Source organism: Chrysoperla carnea, chromosome 4 (assembly GCF_905475395.1).
Source record: "Chrysoperla carnea chromosome 4, inChrCarn1.1, whole genome shotgun sequence".
Lineage (NCBI taxonomy): Eukaryota > Metazoa > Arthropoda > Insecta > Neuroptera > Chrysopidae > Chrysoperla > Chrysoperla carnea.
The window spans coordinates 50677773-50699372 of NC_058340.1; the positions used below are offsets into that span (position 1 = coordinate 50677773).

The following is a 21600-nucleotide window of genomic DNA, read 5'->3' on the forward strand; positions in this document are numbered from 1 at the left end:
AGACAAGACAACGTCTGTTGGATCAGCTAGTTTATGGATAAAATTAAAAGTCTTATTTATATTCTAATTATTTAGGCTATTATATTGTTGAAATTCCCTCAAAGAAATTTATTTTTGGTCTACATTTAGTACAAGTCTGTATTTTAAACTAATCTAAACAAACCTTATAAAAAGAGACTGTTTTGCAAAAAAAAAAAATTGGAACCACAACAAAAATCATAACCTTACGTCTTTACAGTTTAGCCAGTTAGATAAAAATAATAAAGATTTTAACAAATATGAATCGAATTACAACAAATTTATTATTACGTAATAATTTATTCCAAATCAGTAAACTTTATGAGAGTACTAAGACATCACAGAATATTAAAAAATTGGTGGAAAATAATAAAGTCGTAGTATTTATGAAAGGTGTCCCAGAACAACCTCGATGTGGTTTCAGTAATGCTGTTGTACAAATTTTACGAATGCATGGAGTAAAGTACGATGCACATGATGTTTTATCAGATGAAAGTCTAAGGCAAGGTATCAAAGATTATTCACAGTGGCCGACAATTCCTCAAGTTTTTATCAATGGAGAATTTGTTGGCGGCTGCGATATAATGCTTCAAATGCATCAATCTGGTGATCTTATTGAGCAGTTAGAAAAAGCTGGAATTCGAAGTGCATTATTAGACGTAGAGAAAGTAGAAAAAACAACGAAAGGCGACAAAGATAGTAAATAAGTTATTCATTTTAGACTATGCAATTTTTGTGATGTAATTAAAGATGTAATTTATGTTTATCAATGTATAAAGTATATTGACATTAAAACGATGTTTTGAAAAATATTCTGAATAGTTATTTTTTATAGTAGGGGAGCCCAAGAGGGGATTTGTGTAGTTACTCGAGCGCGTCAGATTAAGACATGGGGGTTCCTTGGAAATTCCTCCGTACCTCCACCAAATATTAGCCCTAAATATGGGAGGACCCACGTAGGGGAGGCGGTCAAATTAGTAAAAACAAAATTGCAATAGGTAAATTAACTCGAACGCGTCAGATTAAGATATGGTGGGTTAATTACATGATAAAAAATGTACATTCCAATAATCTGATGATTTAAGCGAGACGAAAAGAAATGGGAATGAGTTGATTTACACCAATGGCCCCCAAAATGGCCATAAGTTCATGAATCGGGTTGCTAGAAGTCGGTTCATTTTTTGATGGCGTTAATATTGGATGTAATAAATTGTATTACCTCAACTAGAACTAATTAAAATTTTAATTTCAATATTGAAATCAAACCTTCTAACAGGTCAAGTTAAATAAAAGATTGTAATTAAAATTTTTAAAATTATTTTTTTATAATACCCCGAGTAAATACAAAAAATATTAATTTAAACATGGTATAATTATTACAAATAAATAAGAAATTTTAGTATTCCTATTTCTTAAAATTTATGTTTTAGACGATAATGAATTTAGTATAAGTTCACATTGTGATTCACTACAATGAATATTTAAACTCTTCAAATAATTACAAAAACGATTTCCTCTCTTATGATTTACTAATACACGTTCGGCTTCTGTACGATTCATTGCACGTAAATATGCAAAATAGTCAAGTCCAAGATTACGTGGTCCTAAATATGATGATAATGAAATTCCATCTAAAAATTTTGAATTTGCAGCTTGTGTTTGTTTTTTCTGTCTGAAATTTTAAAAGAAAATTTTTATTAATTTAAATGACAAGAACTTCACTAAAATTACAATACAAAATACGAAATTTATGTATTTTTGGCTTTAAATATTTTCTTATATATCAGATATATTTGATGGTTGAAAAAAGTAAGTTTTCTTAAGTATTGATGCATTTAACAATAATTATAGATAGTATATTCTCACCTCATTTTTTCCATGTAAGATGTTTTCCAATCAAGATTTTCTTCCAAATTAAACCTTTTCATACTTTGCGATACTAAACAATGTGTCCAATCGTTTGTTACTTTAACTGAATTTTTACATAATTCCAAACTTGTATTTATACTTAAACTATTACTTAGCTGACTATATTCTGACTTCCATATGCAAACAGCAGGATTTAATGTACATTCAATTTCATTTTTTACATAAACTTGATCTATTAACGCTAAATTATCTAATATTGTACTAATTTCATCCATTTGTTCTCGTTCGAATTTTTTAATTTGCTTTGGTTCTTCCGTTTCTACTTTTAATTTGGGCAACTGATTTGGTAAAATCCAATACACATCATGTAAGTTTAACGGATATGATATCATTGAATTATATTTTGAAAAATTTGTTAACGTTAATTTTGTTATATCAGAATTTTCTTCTTTTTTATCACAAGTGTTTGCACTTAAAATTAAAAATTGTAAATCTAGTAACGTTTTACGCAAGTCCATATTATTTAAATTATATAACTCAGTGACTTGTTTCTCGTTTGGCCAAATTCCTTCCATAATACTAACCAGTTGTAACCAAGGTATCGTTAACGTCGGTGATACCAAATGAAATTTCAAAGTTTTATTTTGTGACATATATTTCTGTGTAGTGGCTGAGTAACTATCTGATGATGTTAAAATAACCGGACGTTTACCGGACATAATTATATTATTAATTGCTCCCAGAAATCCATCATCGATAGCCGGAAAAACAATATCGATATCTTCAATTAATATTAAGGAATACTTCGTATTATTTTCACATCGTTTCAATTGCACACAATTATTTAAATTTTCACGAAAATGTCGTGATTGTGTAGCTTCATGAATGTCATTTAAAATTCTTTTTCCATTCCGTTGAGAAGATGCGTTTATTTCTAATACATTTATTTTTAAATCGTTGGCAATTGCATATACAGCTGTAGTTTTACCAGAACCATTTGGACCGATTAGCACGCATGTATTTGCTCTACATGAAAAACTATCACGACTATCGACTTCAGAATCCATAAAATCCGAATCTGATTCATGATGTTTTAATTTCTTTTCCTTATTTACAACCCAGTTAGATAGCCATTCTTTTAATTCAGCCACACTTTTCGTATTTCCAATAATATCTTGTGTAGAAATTGGCTTATATTTCTCGGTCCATAATAAATTTAATAAATCATTATCTAATTTGGAATCGAATCGTGTTTTGAAATTACGATAAATGGTATTTACTGGAAATTTAGAATTCACTTTTTTGAATTCTTTTATAAGTTTTTTGGTATCTGAATGTTTTGTTGATGGCATTAAATTTGGTTTTTGATTATTAGTGGAACATAGACAATTAGTGAATAATCCTAAAGTTAATATGTTGTTTAACGTAGATGGAGGATTAATGAGATCAGATTCTGTGCGTAAAGTCTTTGTCCAAATTTCGTCACTTGTTTTTGAAATGTATTCAATTTGTTCAGACTGGAGTACATGGCTTATAAGCGGAAACAATGTGTATTCATAATTTTCTTGCCTAGAATTTGAATCAATAAAAATTCGATTAATCTGAATTTGAACTTGTAAAATCGATTTTTGTTAAATAATACCCATATTTAATGCAAATCAGATGATTAGTTACATGATTTAATTTAAAATGATTTCAATATAATGTTGTTACGATAAAAAAATTAAGTGTTTCCGCCCGGGATCGAACCGGGGACCTTCCGCGTGTTAGGCGGATGTGATAACCACTACACCACGGAAACTATATTTAACGTATCGTTCAATCTTCTATATATATAAAAAGAGAGTGTTTGTTTGTATGTCCCCGATTTTCCCTAAAACAAACCATTGACCTTCGGTAGGGGATTATGTCATTGGGTAGCCCTTAGGTTCCCATTGTGAATAAGGGAGTTTGGTGGGGGTGGAATTAAAAATGATCTAGGAATTCATAGAAAATAGATTAAAAAAATAGTTCTAATAGTACAATAGGCCCCACTGTCAATAGTACAATTTTCACTAGATGGCGCTACTGGCGCAAATGTCTTTCGATTTTTCTCGAAAATTCTGGAATGTTCCATGGATTTCTATAGAATTTTCTAGAACTTTCTCGAATATTCTCGAATGTTGTATGAATTTTTAGTGAATTTTATCAAACTTTCTCGAACAATCTGGAATATTCCATGGGTTTCTGTCGAATTTTCTAGAACTTTCTCGAACATTCTAGAATGTTCTATGGATTTCTATCGAATTTTCTAGAATTTTCTCGAACATTCTGGAATGTTCTATGGATTTCTATCGAATTTTCTAGAACTTTCTCGAATATTCTGGAATGTTCCATGGGTTTCTATCGATCTTTCCCTTACTTTTCCGTACACACAGAGAGTGTAGACATAATATTGGGATCGGCCAAAAAAATCTTACTGTTCCGTACACACAGAGAGAATTAAAAAAAAAGTCTTTCATTTAACAATTTTGATATTTAAATGTGCAAAAACAACCCAGCGAAGCGGGTTTAACAGCTAGTTTGTTTATATTTTATAGATTTAATTTATACTGTTAGAAATAAAACTTACTCAATTAGCTTGCAATCTAATATATTAAAAACAAAAAAAAAAGGGGAGTATTTGATAGTACCTACTAAATTTTGAAATAATGAGTTAATTTTACTAGTTAAATATAACTAGCCATATTACACATGACAATAACAACAAAGTTAATTAGTTAAACACCCTGTGTATACTTGGGTATTAATGCTTGAACTGTTTAAATCATAATACGGTTGCCAAATTTTACAGAAAATAAGTAAGTAATGTATGAGTTGATACCTATATACAGTGAGTCGCATTTAAGATGAAAACTCCACCATATTTTCCTTATTTATAGCAACATCGCTTTAAAATTTTTTAAACTTCTTAACCGTAATCTGAAATTAAACTCAACCTACTACAAGTTGAAAAATAGGACCGATTCTTAATATTTTTTTCGAATATATTGTTTATTTTAATTTTTATTTAAAATGTCTATGTTAGACGAAACTAGTCAAAATATTTTAAATTATTAAAATATTAAAAAATAAAAGTGGACTAAGCAAAGTAAATTGGAAATTTTATTTCTTATCCTAATTATGGAGTTCCACAAAGTAAAACTCTCTACAATTAATTATCTTAAGAGGTACTTACACTTTTTGTTTTTCTATTATTCTGATACACTGATCTGGCAAACCACTTTGTAGAAAATTTTTTTTAGCTTCTGTACTCTGTTTATCAAGTTTAGGAGTAGATTTTTTAATAAATAACGGTGCCAACTTCATAGGTTTTTTCTTGGGTTCTTTAACTCGTTTGTTTGCAGAACCATTTTCGAAATCACTGTCAGTATCTGTAATTCTTATTATTGCACTAGATTCACCACCATCAAGTTCTGCATAATCAATTTTATTTTTACGAGTTCTTAAAGATCTAGAAGATATATTTTTTTGTGATTCATCTAAACTATCAGAATTCTTTGGTAGAACTTCAACATTCTCATGATGAACTCCCTGTTTTGCCGTTTTCGGAGTTGAACTAGTTACTTCTGCTGTTTTATTCAAATCTTGGTCTTTTTTCATTCGAAGTCTTTCAACTGACCTTTGAGCACGTCGATTTAACAATTTTTCTGAAGTACGAGACTCTTGAGTTGGCGTTGAAACATCAGATATTTTATCTTTTGAATTTTCAAGCATTGCCTTAAATTTTTTTGCTCGTCGATTTAATGTTTTCAATACATATTCTTCTCGAGCTTCTTCTTTTAATTTTCGCTTCTTCGCACCTTTTTCATTTGCCCAGTTTTCAAGCAAATTTTTTCTTTCTTTTAATTTACTTTTAACTTTCACATTTTCTTCTAATGATCCATTGATATCTTCTGTTCTCTCCTCTCCATCTGAATTTGATCCTATAACATTATTTCTTGCATCCATCATCACCGAAAAGACATTTTGAATAACTTTCTTTTTATATTTCTCGGGACTGGTCTCTTCAATATGTGTAATTTCAGTACTGTTTCCAGAAATGCTCATTTCGTTTTCTATTTCATCATATTTCTTAGCCTGAAGTTCAATTTTGGCGGTCGAATGTGTGACTTTTTTATCATCATTCTCACCTTTATTTACAGACTTTTTTAATTTTGTAAATAATTTAATTTTCGCTACGTTTCGTTTTGGTGTTTTAAATATATTGTCATCTTCTGAGTGTATGCCGTCAGTTATTTGAATGATCTCCTCGGCTGGGGTTTCATTTTCACGATCTTTTGAACGCTTATGTTTGTGAGACTTCTTCAAACTTTTTTTTGAAGTCTTTACTTCAGAATCTGAACTTTTATCGTGCAATTTATCATTATTAGTAACTTTACCAACTTTCTTTTTAACAATTAAACTACAGTTAGTTTTATTACATTTCTTTTTATGTTTTTTCTTTCTAGAATATTCAATTTTCTCTTTTTCTAATGGATTAATGTTATAATTATCTACATTTAAATCAATATCACTTTCAGTTTTTCGTCGATTGCTTTTTTTCACTTCCATAATGATATTTTGGGGAGGTAATTCTGGTAATTCAACAGGTAAAGATTGTCGATTAATAGTTGATTTCCATTTTAATTCTTGAACTTTGGCTTTAGTGGGTTGTTTTGTGAATAGTGTTTTTATATCGCACATTTTTAAAAAGGTTTTATCGTTTTTTGTGAGTGTAGCACACATTTTCTATTCAAATTAATTCAAAACAGTATTATTTCGTTTATTAAAACTTGTCAACTTTGAGCGGGAAATAGTTTAATTCCAGGGGTGACAAAAATATTGATTAATTTATTTCCAATTAAATTTTATTTTAAAGGTAATTACATTTCGTATATTAAAAACATAATTAAAAATATAAATCTTTTATATTTTAAATTAGTAATACTTAATTATTTTTATTACTTTTATAGGTTATAAGAAAATGCAATACGTATTCCGTACCGCACATCACTGATTCATTGATTTATATTTGGCATACTGCTCATACATTAAGAGTCGGTTGCAATATTCGATGAACTACTGGTGAGAACTTCAGGACCAAATAACCATTCGTTTTGGTTTGGATTTTCAAATCAAATAAAGATAAATTCCGGTTTCATTCCGGTTTTGTTTCTAAAGATTATTTTTCAACCTAACCTAATCTAGCTTCTGATCAGGGTGAGGGTTTCGAACCCAAATGAAATAGTCATTCGTTCCGGTTTCGAATTTAAATTCCGAAAAAATACAGGGTTCGCTCCGATTTTGTTCTAAGGATTATTTTTGGTTCGGTTCTGCAAAATTTGGTGAGGGATGTAGTGTTATGCATCTCTTAACGTATGTTTGTATTATATTAGACAGCAGATAAATACACTTTGCTGTATTATAGCTAATCATAATATGTTTGTTCTTTACAATTTGACTTTTCGTTGAATACAAGCTTATTTATTTATGTTGTCCACACACGTCAACCATATGTCAAACATGTTTCCATGCTTACAAACGAATCAAAAACACTAAAAGAAGGCTTTAAGTATACTTTCAGCATGCGCTAATTAACAGCCAATAGAAAGTAGGCACAATGATACCCTGCCTCTTCCCCCTGAGTGAGACTCAACCCACTCGGTTATACTCCATCAAAATAATCCTATATCCATGAGTTTGACGCAACTACAAATTTTACCACGTGATCTTTGACGCTAGCGTCAAGAGTCATCATGAAATCGCACCTTTTTACGTAGCCTACATACAGAACACTGATACGCATCCGTGAGCAAATTTGTATGACGTAAAAAATGGTAATCAAATTTTAAATATAAATCCACGTAGTGTTAATCTAAGAGGAATAATATTTGAACAAATAGAAAGTTACATTTAACAATAATCATCTTTAATTAATTAAAATATAAATAAGGATCACATCAATTAAGTTATATATTTGCGTAATTGTTTCTATTCTATCCTGTTACATAAAAGCAAAATATGCAAAGATTGATAAGGAAATACATCGACAACCATAATAATAACAAAAGTGGAACTAGTACATGTAAAGTCTGCCATATTTATCATCAAAAATACGTACGAAATATTTTTACATCAAAATTTATTTAAAAGTAAATAAATACATTGCATTGAAGAGTAATTATTAAAAGTGAACATGCAATTGAGAATAAAAATTATTCGTGAGGGCAAAATGACGCAATAAAAACATTTAAAATGGAGGAATTAGTTTCACCTAGTGACAGATTAATTTGGTTTTCTCTGAATGACTTTTTGCCGTACATTTATAAATAAAAAATACATTTCAAACTATACATAACACATTTATATACAAAAAAAAATAAGTAGGTATTTATATATAATTTATATAAAAAATTATTTTTTTTAAATATGCGTTTTGAATGGTTGTAGTTAAAAATGATGGATTCTGATTTATCTGGAGCTGACATATGTCGTGTATGTAGATCTGAAGGACTTGCGGATCGTCCATTGTTCCATCCATGTATATGTACAGGGAGTATTAAATGGATTCATCAAGAATGTTTAGTACAATGGATGCGTTATTCACACAAAGAATACTGTGAATTATGTGGACATAGATTTTCATTCACACCAATATATTCACCGGATATGCCAAGAAGATTACCCTTAAGAGATGTAGCTGGTGGTTTGTTGTCGTCTGTTGCAACAGCTGTTAAATATTGGTTACATTATACATTAGTTGCATTAGCTTGGCTTGGAATTGTTCCATTGATGGCATGTAGAACTTATCGTTGTTTATTCACTGGAACTTTGGATGCTTTCTTAACATTACCTTTACATATAATATCCCCGGATAACGTTGCATCCGATGTTTTCCATGGATGTTTCGTAGTCACTTGTACACTATTTGCTTTTATTGGTCTTGTTTGGTTACGAGAACAAATATTACATGGTGGTGGTCCAGACTGGTTAGAACGAGAGAATGCTCCACCGGGTGGAAATGTTGAAAATAACCAAGATAATGGAATTATTGGTGATAATAATAATGTTATTAATGATAATAATGCAAATGAGAACGATGCAAATATCGAAGCTGATCAAGTTCCAAATGAAGTTGTTCCACCTGCAGAAAATCCTAATGATAATTTATTGATAGAAGTAAATATTGATGTATTACCAGAAGAGGAAGAAGCACCAGAAGCAGCTGGGGATGAAGCTAACTGGAATCCAATGGATTGGGATCGTGCTGCAGAAGATTTAACTTGGGAACGACTTTTAGGTTTAGATGGTTCTCTTGTGTTTCTCGAACACATATTTTGGGTGATTTCATTGAATACAGTTTTTATCTTAATATTTGTATTTTGCCCGTATCATATTGGTCATGTAGCAATCATTGCTATGGGTTTAAGAGAACAAGCTACTGCAAGTAACTTTGAAGGTCTTGTTACAACGTTATGTGGCTATTGCATAATAGGACTTTGTTTAGTGACATTACACCATATTGCTGGCATTCTTGGCTTAAGAAAGTCACGAAGAATATTAGGTCTTGGTTATGTCGTTGTCAAAGTATCATTGTTATCAGTTGTGGAAATTGGAGTGTTGCCATTAATTTGTGGATGGTGGTTGGATATATGTTCATTGGCCATGTTTGATGCAACATTAAAGGATCGAGAGACTAGTTTTCGACTAGCACCGGGCACATCAATGTTTTTACATTGGCTGGTTGGAATGGTTTATGTTTACTATTTTGCATCGTTTATTTTATTATTACGCGAAGTTTTAAGACCTGGGGTTTTATGGTTTTTAAGAAATTTAAATGATCCTGACTTCAGTCCTATTCAGGTGAGTGTCATTTATATTATATCTAAATTCTTTAATTATTAATTCAAATAAAACTAAAAACACAAAACCATTATAATAGAAGTACTGTCAATTGGCCTGATAATTCTTTATAAGATAGTCTACGTTATTTTGAAATATTTTGAAAAAGTGACTGCATTGATTTATTCGATTTTTAATTACAAAAGATTATACGCAATAGAGAATATTCATGCATTTTTTTTTATATTTTTAATTCATTGTTTACACCTTTATAAGAAAGTAAAAAATATAAATACTGCTTAAAAATGTTTTATTTTTTTGTAAAAAAATATTTAAAATAATTATAATTTTGAGATATTTAAACGCAGTTTTTTGGCGCTCTCTTTTGATGACGTATAAGTACACTCGTTATATTATTAAGTTTTCTAATAAAAGGACGTAGAATGGTATTATTTAATGAAATACCATATAAAATGTAAGTAATAAATATCATACAGTATGTCAACAAATTTGACAAGCCCGTACTTTGATGTCACGTCCGTATAAAAATTTGAATTTCCGTTTTAGAAATTTTTAAATGCCCTCACTGAATTTCTACTTTAATTAATTAATTTTAAGTATTTAAAGAGATATTAATTACTAAAATAATGATTTAGTTGAAATGTCCAGTCATTAAAGTTACGGAAGAAAAATATTTGAACCAAATTTAAATTTCATGAATATTACATGATTTTGTATTACACTGTTCATGGAATTAGTCGAGAATTTGTTTGTTTCAAATCGACTCACTGAAGCCGCCTTTATTGCGTGCAAAGAGTGTTATTAATTTACCTTGATTTGGGATTTTAATGCTAAGAAAGACTATTTAGCGATAGAAAAAATAACTAGATGTTTTAGCTCGCATAGATATATAATATTTAACAGAAATGTTATTAACAAGATTGTATAAGTTAGTTTGGGATTCCAAATAATTCTAAGTTGATCAGTCGCTATTTGTAATTTAGGATATTTAACCATTTATTTAGTATTTATTTTCGTCATGTATCTAGCTAGACTTATGAAAATGATTGAAAATTATATTGATTACAGGAAATGATACATTTACCAATAATACGACATATTCGTCGTTTATTGGCATCTTCAGTTGTATTTGGTACAGCCGTATTATTAATGTTATGGTTACCTGTTCGAATATTACGTGCAGTATGGCCAACATTTTTGCCATATACAGTAGCACTGCATACCGAGACACAAGTTCATGAATTATCTTTAGAATTATTACTTTTACAGGTAAGAATTAATTCTATATTTGATAAAATTTTAATGTTTTGAATTTGTTGAATGTAAAGGCAGAGTTTTTTTCAGGTCATCCTACCAGCTCTGTTAGAACAATCACATACAAGACAATGGTTGAAAAGTATTATAAGAACTTGGTGTCGAGCAGTTGCTTGGGCATTAGACCTTTATTCATATTTACTTGGTGATGATAATTCAACGACTGTTCCACCACCTGCCCCAGCTCCCCCAGAACATGCCGCTCCTGGAGGTGGTGGCTTGGGAGCTGCTCATCAAGCATTATTACAACGTGAAAGTCCAACTGGTTTCCAACCATATAATCGACCTAAATTTCTTGCTCTCCGACTTATTATACTTTTAGCAATTGTTTGTGTATCATTAATTACATCTAGTTTAATAGCATTAACTTTACCTGTGTGGCTCGGTAGACGAGCTATGGAATTATGGCTAACAGGTGCCCCACCACCATCTCCTCAACCACCAACTCCTGGCAAAGTCCATGAATTGTATACAGCTGCATGTGGCACCTATTTATGTTGGCTTGCATGCCGTGGTTTACATATCGTTGCCAGTTGGTTACCACAAGGTCGGGCAGCAATGATTGCCCGTATCAAACATTGGTTTATTCTTGGTGCACGCTCGTTTGCAGCATGTATTTTATTATTAGGTGTAATTCCATTATTATTTGGCTTACTTTTAGAATTGGTTGTTGTAGTCCCATTACGAGTACCTTTACATCAAACACCTGTATGTTTTATATGGCAAGATTGGGCATTAGGTGTGTTATACACAAAAATAGCTTGTGCAATTACAATGATGGGTCCCGATTGGAAGCTACGTACAGCTATTGAGCGTGCATATCGTGATGGTTTACGTGACATGGATTTAATATTTATAACACGTGAACTAGCAGCACCAGTCATCATATGTTTTGGTCTTGCATTAGCTGTTCCCTATGTGATTGCACACTCAATAGTACCATTAATTGTAACCAATGCACAATTACAAATATTAATTGTGCGTAGATTATACCCATTTTTATTGTTAATTGCAATGTTAAGTGGTGTTGTTACTTTACAAATTAGACAATTTAAAAAATTATATGAACATATTAAAAATGATAAGTACTTGGTTGGACAACGACTTGTCAACTATGATCATCGCAGAAATAGATCTCATACAACAACTAATTCTTCATTAACCACACGCTAATTTTAATCAAATATTTTAAAATGATTACTCATGATGATTGAATTCCTCCCTCTCCTGTCCCAGTCCTACACATGGGTATATAAAAAAAATTACTACTTTGTATTATATATATATCGTTATTGTAATTACGGTGTTTGTTAATATTTGTATATGTTATATTAGTCATTACAAATGTTTTTTTTTCTTTTGTATTTGTTTTGTTGTCTCATCAATTTTTTCAGAGTCCCTTTACATTGAAAAATTTGCTTGCAACAATAGTATTTAACCCGATAAATAGATTGAGATTCTGCTTCGGATTCCACTGACATAAATTATTGGAATTATTTCAAGAAAAATTTCTGTCTTACTCCGATAATTCTGATTCTTGTTCACTTCGAAAACTAACGATTTGAAATTTTATTTTAAATAGCTATGGGTCGCTTTACGTTGATTTTGAAACGGACTTTAAAACGAGTCGTGAATCTTATCTATAACGACTTTTGTTTAATGGCTTGTGGCATTTATCAGTTTTAGTGTAAACGATTATCAAATCCAAAGCGAATAAAAAAGGTTAAATTCGTTGTATTTCAAATTGAATACGCATTAGAATTGCTGGTGTGAGTGGCGTCAGGGTGAGGGTCTTCACTCATTTTTCGGGTTATCTAAAAAGAATAATATATGTTTCTTTTAGTAATTTATATTGAATTATATAAAAAAATGTTTATTTTTTCGCAAAAGAATTTTGTTTTCATTTCAATTTGAAATATCATTATGATATTTCATAATTTTTAGAATTGTGGTTGTTTTTAATGTAATTTTTTTAAAGTTTATTTTATACTTTAAATTTTGTTCATTTAAAAGGCTCTCCTACTGTACTGGAGTTCAAAAGTTCAACTTTAATTCACCATAAAGCGGTTGCTACTTGAGGTCAAAATTTATAAAGCGTCGAAATGTTTGGTTTATTTTATTATAACCCATTTATTTTATTTCTATCAGAAGAAATTGTAAAACCTTTATTCTCAAAATATTCTTTGGAGATTCTTAACCAAAATGGTCATAAACCTGAAATATGTGAAATCATTTGGATAAAATTTCAGGAAAACTAATTTATTTTACTAATGATTTTGAGCGCTTGCTAGATAGATAACCTTATCCAAGAATTTTGGCTAGAGTTTAAAACTTGCATGATTTCGCAATCAGATTGGAATAAAGTGAGCTCCATGCACTTCTTGAAACCATTAGATGTATTTTGAGTTCTACAACGATATAATCACTCCTAAGTCCATTATAAATAGCTGGAAAACTATAGAAATAAAAAAAGTTAGAAAAGTTTTTTTATTGGCTGATATTTGTGGCCACTAGTTTTTATCTTTATAAAAAATAAACAAATGAAAGAAGTGGATTTACTTTGATTATATTACAGTAAGAGAACCTCTTAATTGAAATTCAAAAAGAGGAAAGATCATTTAGTTTGAGAAAACTTTCAGTTAAAGTTCATTATTAAAATTTTTCAAATCGAACTTGGGGTTTATGGTAATTAATTTAAGATAAAATGTCCTGTAACTATCGCATTCGGAGAACACAGTGATTAAGAATAAAATTCTAAGACAAATAATCATTTGAGTTTTTCAATTTGACGAGCCGTTAACGAGATATGCATTTCGTTAATTTTCGTATTTAATTTTAATAATTTTTCGTTTAATATTAGTAAAATAAAATTGTTTTATAATACCCAAAGTTGTAGAAAATAAAATTAACTATCACTTACATTCGTATATATAATTTTAAGTTTAATATTTACCGAGATATTTATGTTTAATGTTCTAAAATTAAAATTTTTTAGTAAAACATTAACTCAAATATCTCCAAAAATATTTAAAAGACAAATTGTAGTTAATTTTATTTTCTGCAACTTTATTTGAAAAATTTCTATATCTTGTCCACGGTACATCGGACCCAGAAACTGCAAAGAAATTTCGATTTTCCTCCTTAGATTTTTATCTACTTATTTTATTTTTATCACTGTGTTGTCCAAATGCTTTAGTTAAGGATAGTCTATATAATCTATCAATTTTTTGCTTCCATTTTTATCTACTTATTTTCAAGTATTTAAAATTACAAAAGAGTAATAAATTGAAATCGAAATTATTTATTATTGTTTTCTATTGATTTTGAATGGCATTTTTGTTGTTGTCAAGTTTAGGTAATAAATAGTATTTATTTGCACAATTAATTTTTCAAAAATCGCTGTACAAAAGACACATTTTATATTTGTGTGAATTGTAAAGGGACATTCTACCACATATAATTACAAGTCATGCATACATTCATTACACAATACACTGAAAACACACAGAGGCAGTCTCAAGAATTAATAATTATTTTCCCCTAATATATATATTTTACAATTTAATATGAACCTAAATTAAAATAATAATTTAGTTGAAATATGTGATCAAATTATACTTAGCAACATTGTACATCATACTAATATTCATTCGAAAATGCGTTTACGTTCAGTATGGAATTTTGGAAAATTTTGCAAAGTAAGTGGCCTAAAAAATTAATGAATTGGTAATATTTGATGAATCAATTTAAAGATTTTTAATGAATCCATATTTAAATAATAAACATTCCAAAAATTCTATATTTTAAATGGTTGGATTGGTAGAAATATTTTCATATTGTTTTAACTACAAAATTCCGTACTCAGGATTTGAATTCTAACGCAGTATTTTTAGCAAAATTATAGGCATCTGAAAACATTTAACTTGTATGCAATTTATTAAATTTATATTTTATTAGAAGAAATTAATAATCAGAGATAACGTTCATAAGCTCAAAAAACTCGAGTATTCAACAATAGGCAATTGTGCATTTTCAAACTGTTCTTAAAAGTGATTAACAAAGCCTGCATTGAAATAACCTTATAATTCCATTTCAAATATAAAAAGAGAATGTCCAGTTGTTCACAGTACCGGTATGCTTTTCACCTTCCAACATATCTCTTCCGTCCAAATAACTTTTGTGAAACATTTGTATAAACAAAATCATCGGAAGCTTATTTAAATTTGCATTAGAAATGCGCATAGTTTTTTTGTGTAGATGAATAGTAAAAGTGTACAGACTGAATGACTCACTACTTTAAATACAGTAAGTGCTAACTTTAGCGCCAGCCGTTTAAATATTCTTTGACAGTCCCTTTTACAGCTGCCCCCTGGAATTACTATGAAAAAGGCGATAGTCCAAGCAAGGTACTACATAAATTTTCCTAGTTTTGAATATCATGCGAAGTGTCTTCATTTATTTTCAGATGTCTATAAAATACAAAGCTTTATTTAAATCCAAAATGAAAGATTTTATTAACGATTGTTTCAAAATTCTTATTGAATTTTTGTAGAAATTTAAATTTATGCTAAATAATTTTGGTTTTTAATATTACAGAAACAATCGTTAATCATACTTTCAATGATTAACCAAATGATTATAATGAATGCTAATGGCAGATAATATTTATATAAATATATAGCTTATTTTGAAAAAATAAAGACTGTTCTTTTTCATCGAATGTTTTTTTCTTATACCTTACATTTTTCATGATAAATTGTAGTAAATTCTATTTTCTACAACTTAACTCTTTATGAAAATTTTAGTTTGAATAATATTAATCTAGAAATTCTCAAATACATAAACGAGAATAATTCATGAAATTATATTTTGTTTAATTCAATTTCACTATATTTCCTACATAAATCAATACAGTACATAATAAGATTTAGCAATACTAAAACTGGTCAAATAAAATAAACAATAAAATTCGTTATGAAAAAAAAGAACAATTAACTAAATAGTAAAATTCACTAAGAAAATAGAATAAACAGATCGTAATTGACTTATTTTTCACGAAAGAAAAATTAAATAATTCTATTTGTACCAGGTCAAACAAGTGGAGATAAAGCAATCAAGACAGATTTTCCCTTCGTCTGGATCGGATATACAACAAGTATTGTGCTACGATGAAGAGTGTCTGACAATCAGTCACATTTCAAATGCCAGTAGCAGTTGGTAAGCCTAAATTTATTAGATGGGTTCTTTGTTCTCCAGCTGTACCTTCACAGTCCTCCATTAGATGCTCAAAACATTCACATCCACCACATAAGGATCACCAATACCAAGCTCAATCAGTTCAAAGACTTATTACCCACCCCAGCTTCCAATCATGTAAAGTTTTTGTAAATACTTTTCGCTTTTAATGACACGCAAATAATAATATAGAGCCCTTTGCAAACACACAAGTTCTATAGATTTTACGCCCAGCTCTAAATTTAAGGCAGAATTAGGGGTAGAACGTAGAACGTGATACTCCAAGAATCTCTTTAAGTTGTATGCTACTGAATTCACAATTCTAATCTGCTCTTTACCGCAGTTCAGAGCCCAAACACAACCACTCGATATTATTGATATTATCATAGCGTTAAACATACCCAGAATTAACTTGAAGGGAACTTGTTTAACATTTGCAAGGACATTTTCCATGTAGGTTCAGATTTTCCTTCCAGATTGATTTAATCTATTAGAAACAATCATCATCTTTATCTTACTAACATTTACGTTCTATCTTGTTAATGGTACGTCGGCTCTGCAAGACCAATTTCCCCTACTAATGCGATAGTTTAAACTTTTTATTTATATTTAAAAAATAAAAACGCAGTTTTTCCATTGAATTCTTTTTTTTATTACACCTCATATACATATTTGTATCAAAATTAATATAACAAGTAGATTACTTAAAACGAATGTAGCTAGCTCATGATATCTCATTGATCTTACAACGACCGTAGTTCATAGTAGATATCTAGTAGATATCATGATCTAACTACAGTTGAATTCATTATTTTTTTTAAAAGAAGAGAAAATATTGGTGTAAATTTTTTTAACTGCCACATCACAACATGTAAAGATCTTACATAAATAAAATAGGTAAAATTTTTTAAGTTAAAAAAATGTAATCATTCCACTCATAATTAATAAAAGATTTGTGAACATCACAAATCGTTAAAAAAAATTCAAAATGCTAAAATCCTACAAATCGAACGTCTACAAAAAACATTGAGAAAAACAAAATTATCTCGTCAAAAACTTTAAAAAAAATGACAATTCGATTCTGTAAAATACTTCACAATTTATACAAAATCAAAGTTTTGATTTCTTTGATGGTCTCAATAATTTTGCTTCAATTTTTTTTGAAGCTTTTGATACAAATAAATTTACTTCTAGTAAAGTAAAAATTTCAATCATTTGAGTTAATGGTGATGAACTGGATGGTAATTCGTTCTCAAGAGGTGGCCACTTTATAGTCAACGAATTATACCCTACTTCAGATTTTTCGTTTATAACAGTTGCTGGTGAGATATTCTGAAAAAGAACAATATATTTTTGCTAAGTAATTTTTTATAAACGTTTATTAAATTATTGTGCAATATTTCACAAATTGAACAGATTGTTTCAAAACATTGAAAACATCATCTATAGTCAAATGTATATTCCTTCTCAGTTCGGGGAAAATGGGCCCGAAAATCATACACTAAATTCCAACATAATATATGTTTTTACGTAATAAACGTATTGATCGTATTTTTGGGGAAATGAATACGTATTGATAGGTGGGTAATTTTTCCTGCATGAGATTTCGCGAAAAAATTTAATAGATAAGGTGAACTTAGCCGCCCAGAATTCTTTCCGCTTGTATAAGCCATGGTTATAACCACTATTTAACTGTCGTTATAAGTTCGTTTTGAATAACTTCCTCTATTGTCGTTAAATATAGCTTAAGATAATCAATGAATTATTCCAAGAAAAACCCACCTCAATATATTTAGCACTTTTTGAGTAATGAGTGCACATTTTATTCGAACTATTATGTTCTCAAGAGTTTTTTTTTTTTTTTTGAATGGTAATCAATCCAAAATCAAGAACAATCGAAGAATTTTTGTGTATGTCAATGACAGAGTAGCAAATAAAAGTTACAATACTTACATTTTTATAAATTCGGACATTAATTCCCATAGACATAATGACCACATCAAAAGACTTATCTTTCACGTCTAACACAACTGCATACTCTCTAACTGGTTGATTCATTTCAATGTACTTAGTCAAGTATAATTCAGAACTTTGTTCTCCAGCACGTTTTGCGTTATATTTTTGTTTATTACAAACAGCTGCAGATTCTTGAACATCATCTGTATCCCAATTTGGTTTCTCTGAATATCCTACAAGTGCTGATAGTAACCTGTGAACCATTACATCAGCATATCGTCGAATCGGTGATGTAAAATGCGTATAAAATGGAACATTCAAGGCGTAATGCCAATAATCTGAAACATCATTAGCAAATGCAGCACAGAAATATTTTGCACGTGCCATTGGTTTTGCACAGAATGCATTGATGACCGTCATTCTTGCTTGACTAATAAGATCATCACCATCATATTTTTCCATAGATTGGTGTAATTGCCCAGCTGTTGATGTATCTAAATGTATACCAATCTTCTCAAAATTTTTTTTGAGATTTTCCATTAAATGACCATGTGGTGGAGGATGACATCGCAAGAATGCCAAATCGGGATATTCATTGTTAATTTTTGTGGCTACTGTTATATTCGCCAACAACATGAATTCTTCAATCAGTCGATGACTCTCTTGATTTACATAAATGGAGAAACTACCAGGTAAACCTGACTGTTGATCTAGTTGAAACATTAATTTTGGTTGATTTATTCTCAATGCACCATTTTCAAATCGATTCGATCTTAACGATAATGCAATTTTGTGTAACTTATTTACAATTTTTATAATTTGTTCATACGAATGATTTCCATAAATCGTAGGCAATTCTTCAATTTTGACTTCGTTTGGCGTATCTAACATTTTTTGTACATGTTCGTAGGCTAATTGGCAACATGAATTTACGATGGTTCTGGCAAATCGAAAATTTAGTATTTTACCTTCTGGAGTTATTTCCCAAAATACTGAAAATGCTAATTTATCCTCATTGGGTAATAACGAACATAGCATGCATAATTCTCGGGGTAGCATATGATAAACAGATTCTACAAGATATATACTTGTAGCTTTTTGTGATACAATCTCATCTAGAGGTGTTTTTTCTTTGAGGTAAAAACTTACATCGGATATATGAACACCAATTTCTAGATTTCCATTTTCTAATTCTTTACATGATACAGCATCATCTAAATCCCTTGCGGTTAGAGGATCGATTGTAAATACGCAATCTTTTCGTAAATCTTCACGGTATGTATATTCTTCGGCAGGAATTTCACTTGTAGCTGGAAAATATTGATTCATTGACGGATCGTATGGTGTAACATCTAACCCATTTTCTAATAATATTGCTCTTGTTTCAATTTTTAAATCACCAGCTTGTCCTACAGTTTCAATAATATTACCCAAAGCATATCGTGTATCAGTCCATGTAGTTATTTTTGCAACAAATAAAGTTTTTTCATATTTTTCTGGTTCATGATAAAAACTCGGCGGCCAATCAGTATATGGTATTCGTATTCGTGGTATTCTTGAATCACGCGGACTAAACGCAGCAAATGTATGATTTTTATCAGGCATTAATTTCAAATAACCAATTGAATGTCGTGTATGTACATATTCCTTAATAAATACAACTTTACCGGTTTTCTGATTATTTTGACGCCAATCATCTTTCGGTTTTAATTGTATGACAACAACGTCACCTTCTAAAGCACGATTTCGATCACGTAAACCTTCAATTAAAATATCTGGATCTTTGCGTATAGGATTTGTTACGTAACTTTCTTTAAAATTTCGTGTATTGATTCGTATACTACCCTCAAATAACGTACCATTTTTTAAACCAATTTCAACATCTTTAGCTGACATATATTCTTCGAAATTTGTTCCTTCTTTTTCACCATTTTCTTCACTTTGTGATTTTTTAGGTGATCGAGGTTTAATACCATTTTCATCTTTTCTAAAATTTTTATGCCCTTTTTTATTAGGTGATTTAGATGTTGAAGGCATTGATTTATTAAAATTATCGTATTTAAAATACTCATTTACAGGGTTAATATTATTTCGTTTACGATTATTCTCAGTATATTTACTTTTCGATGAAGACGACGGTTTACTTTTCGATGAAGAATTTTGATTAAAATTATTTAAATTTAAACTATTTACAAATTTTTTATAAACTTCAATATTATTTAATTCAATTTTATCATTTGATTTTTGATTTAATAATAATTTTTGCTCGATTTCAGCTAATGATAATAAATTACCTAATTTGTGGATAGATGATGAGGATGTATTATTGTCTGTAGAATCTACAGTTAACTTCGATAATTCTTCACAAATATCTTGTGAAACGTCATCGTCTGCTTCACTTACACCTGATTTCTTTCTTCTACGACGGCGTCTTTTTTTCTTAATCGCTTCATTTTTTTCTGATTTGTTTTGCTCAATTAAATTCGGTATACTTTCTGATTTGTTTTGCTCAATTAAATTCGGTATACTTTCTGATTGAGTATCCATTCTTGCAACTTTAATTTATAAACTGATGTTAAATTTTTGTGCCAAGGATATTTTACATTAATATTAGATTGTAAGTTAAAATTTTCAGCTGTTAATCTCACTTGATTTTCAATTAAAATACCTTTGTCCAAACAGATTTTTACTAAATTCAACTTGATAAATGTTGCACAATATTAGATAAATAATTTCAATGTAGCTATATTAGCACAAAATAAAATTATTTTATCATTTGAACAGATACGAGTACAATACTAATATTTGGTCTAGATACACCAGAACCATTTGCAGTGTTATTTTTATTTACCTATTTTGCATACGCATTCATTAATTTGGCTTGTGGCTGGCATGACAGAAGGTAGATGTGCAGAATATATGCGAAAGTGTAACCTCACAATTATTATTTATTAAATTAAATTATCAGTTTTTTTTCATTTTTTAATTATTTTAACTGTAATATTTTATTTACATTTTATCTGATATTGATTTCGTGTAAAACAAATATTTTCTTTAAACAAATTTCTAGGTATAATGTCTCTCTCAATCGTCAAAATGTTGTTATGGTTTCATTTCAAAATCACAATACTTTTAATTGCTCAAATAATAAAAAGTATTAATTATAATAATTTATATTATTCTGTTATCATTTACATTTTATCAGGATATCAGGGGGATTTTTAAAACTTTTTAATAATCCTCTTTCTCAACTTTTTCCTCCATACACATATACAAGCATGATTTCAAAAAATTTCTTAGAACAATAGCTAACTTTTCAACTCA

At 29.5% G+C, this 21600-nt stretch overlaps 4 protein-coding genes and 1 non-coding gene across 6 annotated transcripts; 2 read left to right on the top strand and 3 right to left on the bottom strand.

Moving 5' to 3' along the window:
- Positions 1-197: 197 nt before the first annotated feature.
- Positions 198-824, top strand: LOC123298484 (uncharacterized monothiol glutaredoxin ycf64-like). The gene has a single exon (XM_044880497.1). It carries the CDS (start codon positions 279-281, stop codon positions 723-725), a length of 447 nt encoding a protein of 148 aa, XP_044736432.1. The 5' UTR covers positions 198-278; the 3' UTR covers positions 726-824.
- A 531-nt stretch (positions 825-1355) lies between these two features.
- LOC123298486 (ATPase family AAA domain-containing protein 5) lies at positions 1356-6720 on the bottom strand. Its single transcript, XM_044880498.1, has 3 exons — positions 5105-6720; positions 1885-3456; positions 1356-1690 (listed from the first exon to the last, which is right to left on the bottom strand). The coding sequence occupies exons 1-3, from the start codon at positions 6652-6654 to the stop codon at positions 1438-1440; spliced, it is 3375 nt and encodes a 1124-aa protein (XP_044736433.1). The 5' UTR covers positions 6655-6720; the 3' UTR covers positions 1356-1437.
- Positions 3616-3688, bottom strand: Trnav-aac. Its single transcript has one exon. It is a non-coding gene; the product is annotated as a tRNA-Val (tRNA).
- Positions 6721-7975: 1255 nt separating the features above from the next.
- Positions 7976-12719, top strand: LOC123298487 (E3 ubiquitin-protein ligase MARCHF6). 2 transcript variants are annotated; one of them, XM_044880499.1, is made up of 4 exons: positions 7976-8291; positions 8359-9771; positions 10840-11040; positions 11104-12719. In XM_044880499.1, exons 2-4 carry the CDS (start codon positions 8365-8367, stop codon positions 12256-12258), a joined length of 2763 nt encoding a protein of 920 aa, XP_044736434.1. In that variant the 5' UTR covers positions 7976-8291; positions 8359-8364; the 3' UTR covers positions 12259-12719. The 2 variants fall into 2 exon arrangements, with proteins under 2 accessions (XP_044736434.1, XP_044736435.1); XM_044880500.1 differs by having other exon boundaries at positions 11116-12719.
- A 4636-nt stretch (positions 12720-17355) lies between these two features.
- Positions 17356-21381, bottom strand: LOC123298759 (DIS3-like exonuclease 2). Its single transcript, XM_044880854.1, has 3 exons — positions 20527-21381; positions 18274-20451; positions 17356-17652 (listed from the first exon to the last, which is right to left on the bottom strand). The coding sequence occupies exons 1-3, from the start codon at positions 20821-20823 to the stop codon at positions 17431-17433; spliced, it is 2697 nt and encodes an 898-aa protein (XP_044736789.1). The 5' UTR covers positions 20824-21381; the 3' UTR covers positions 17356-17430.
- Between the last annotated feature and the right edge of the window lie 219 nt (positions 21382-21600).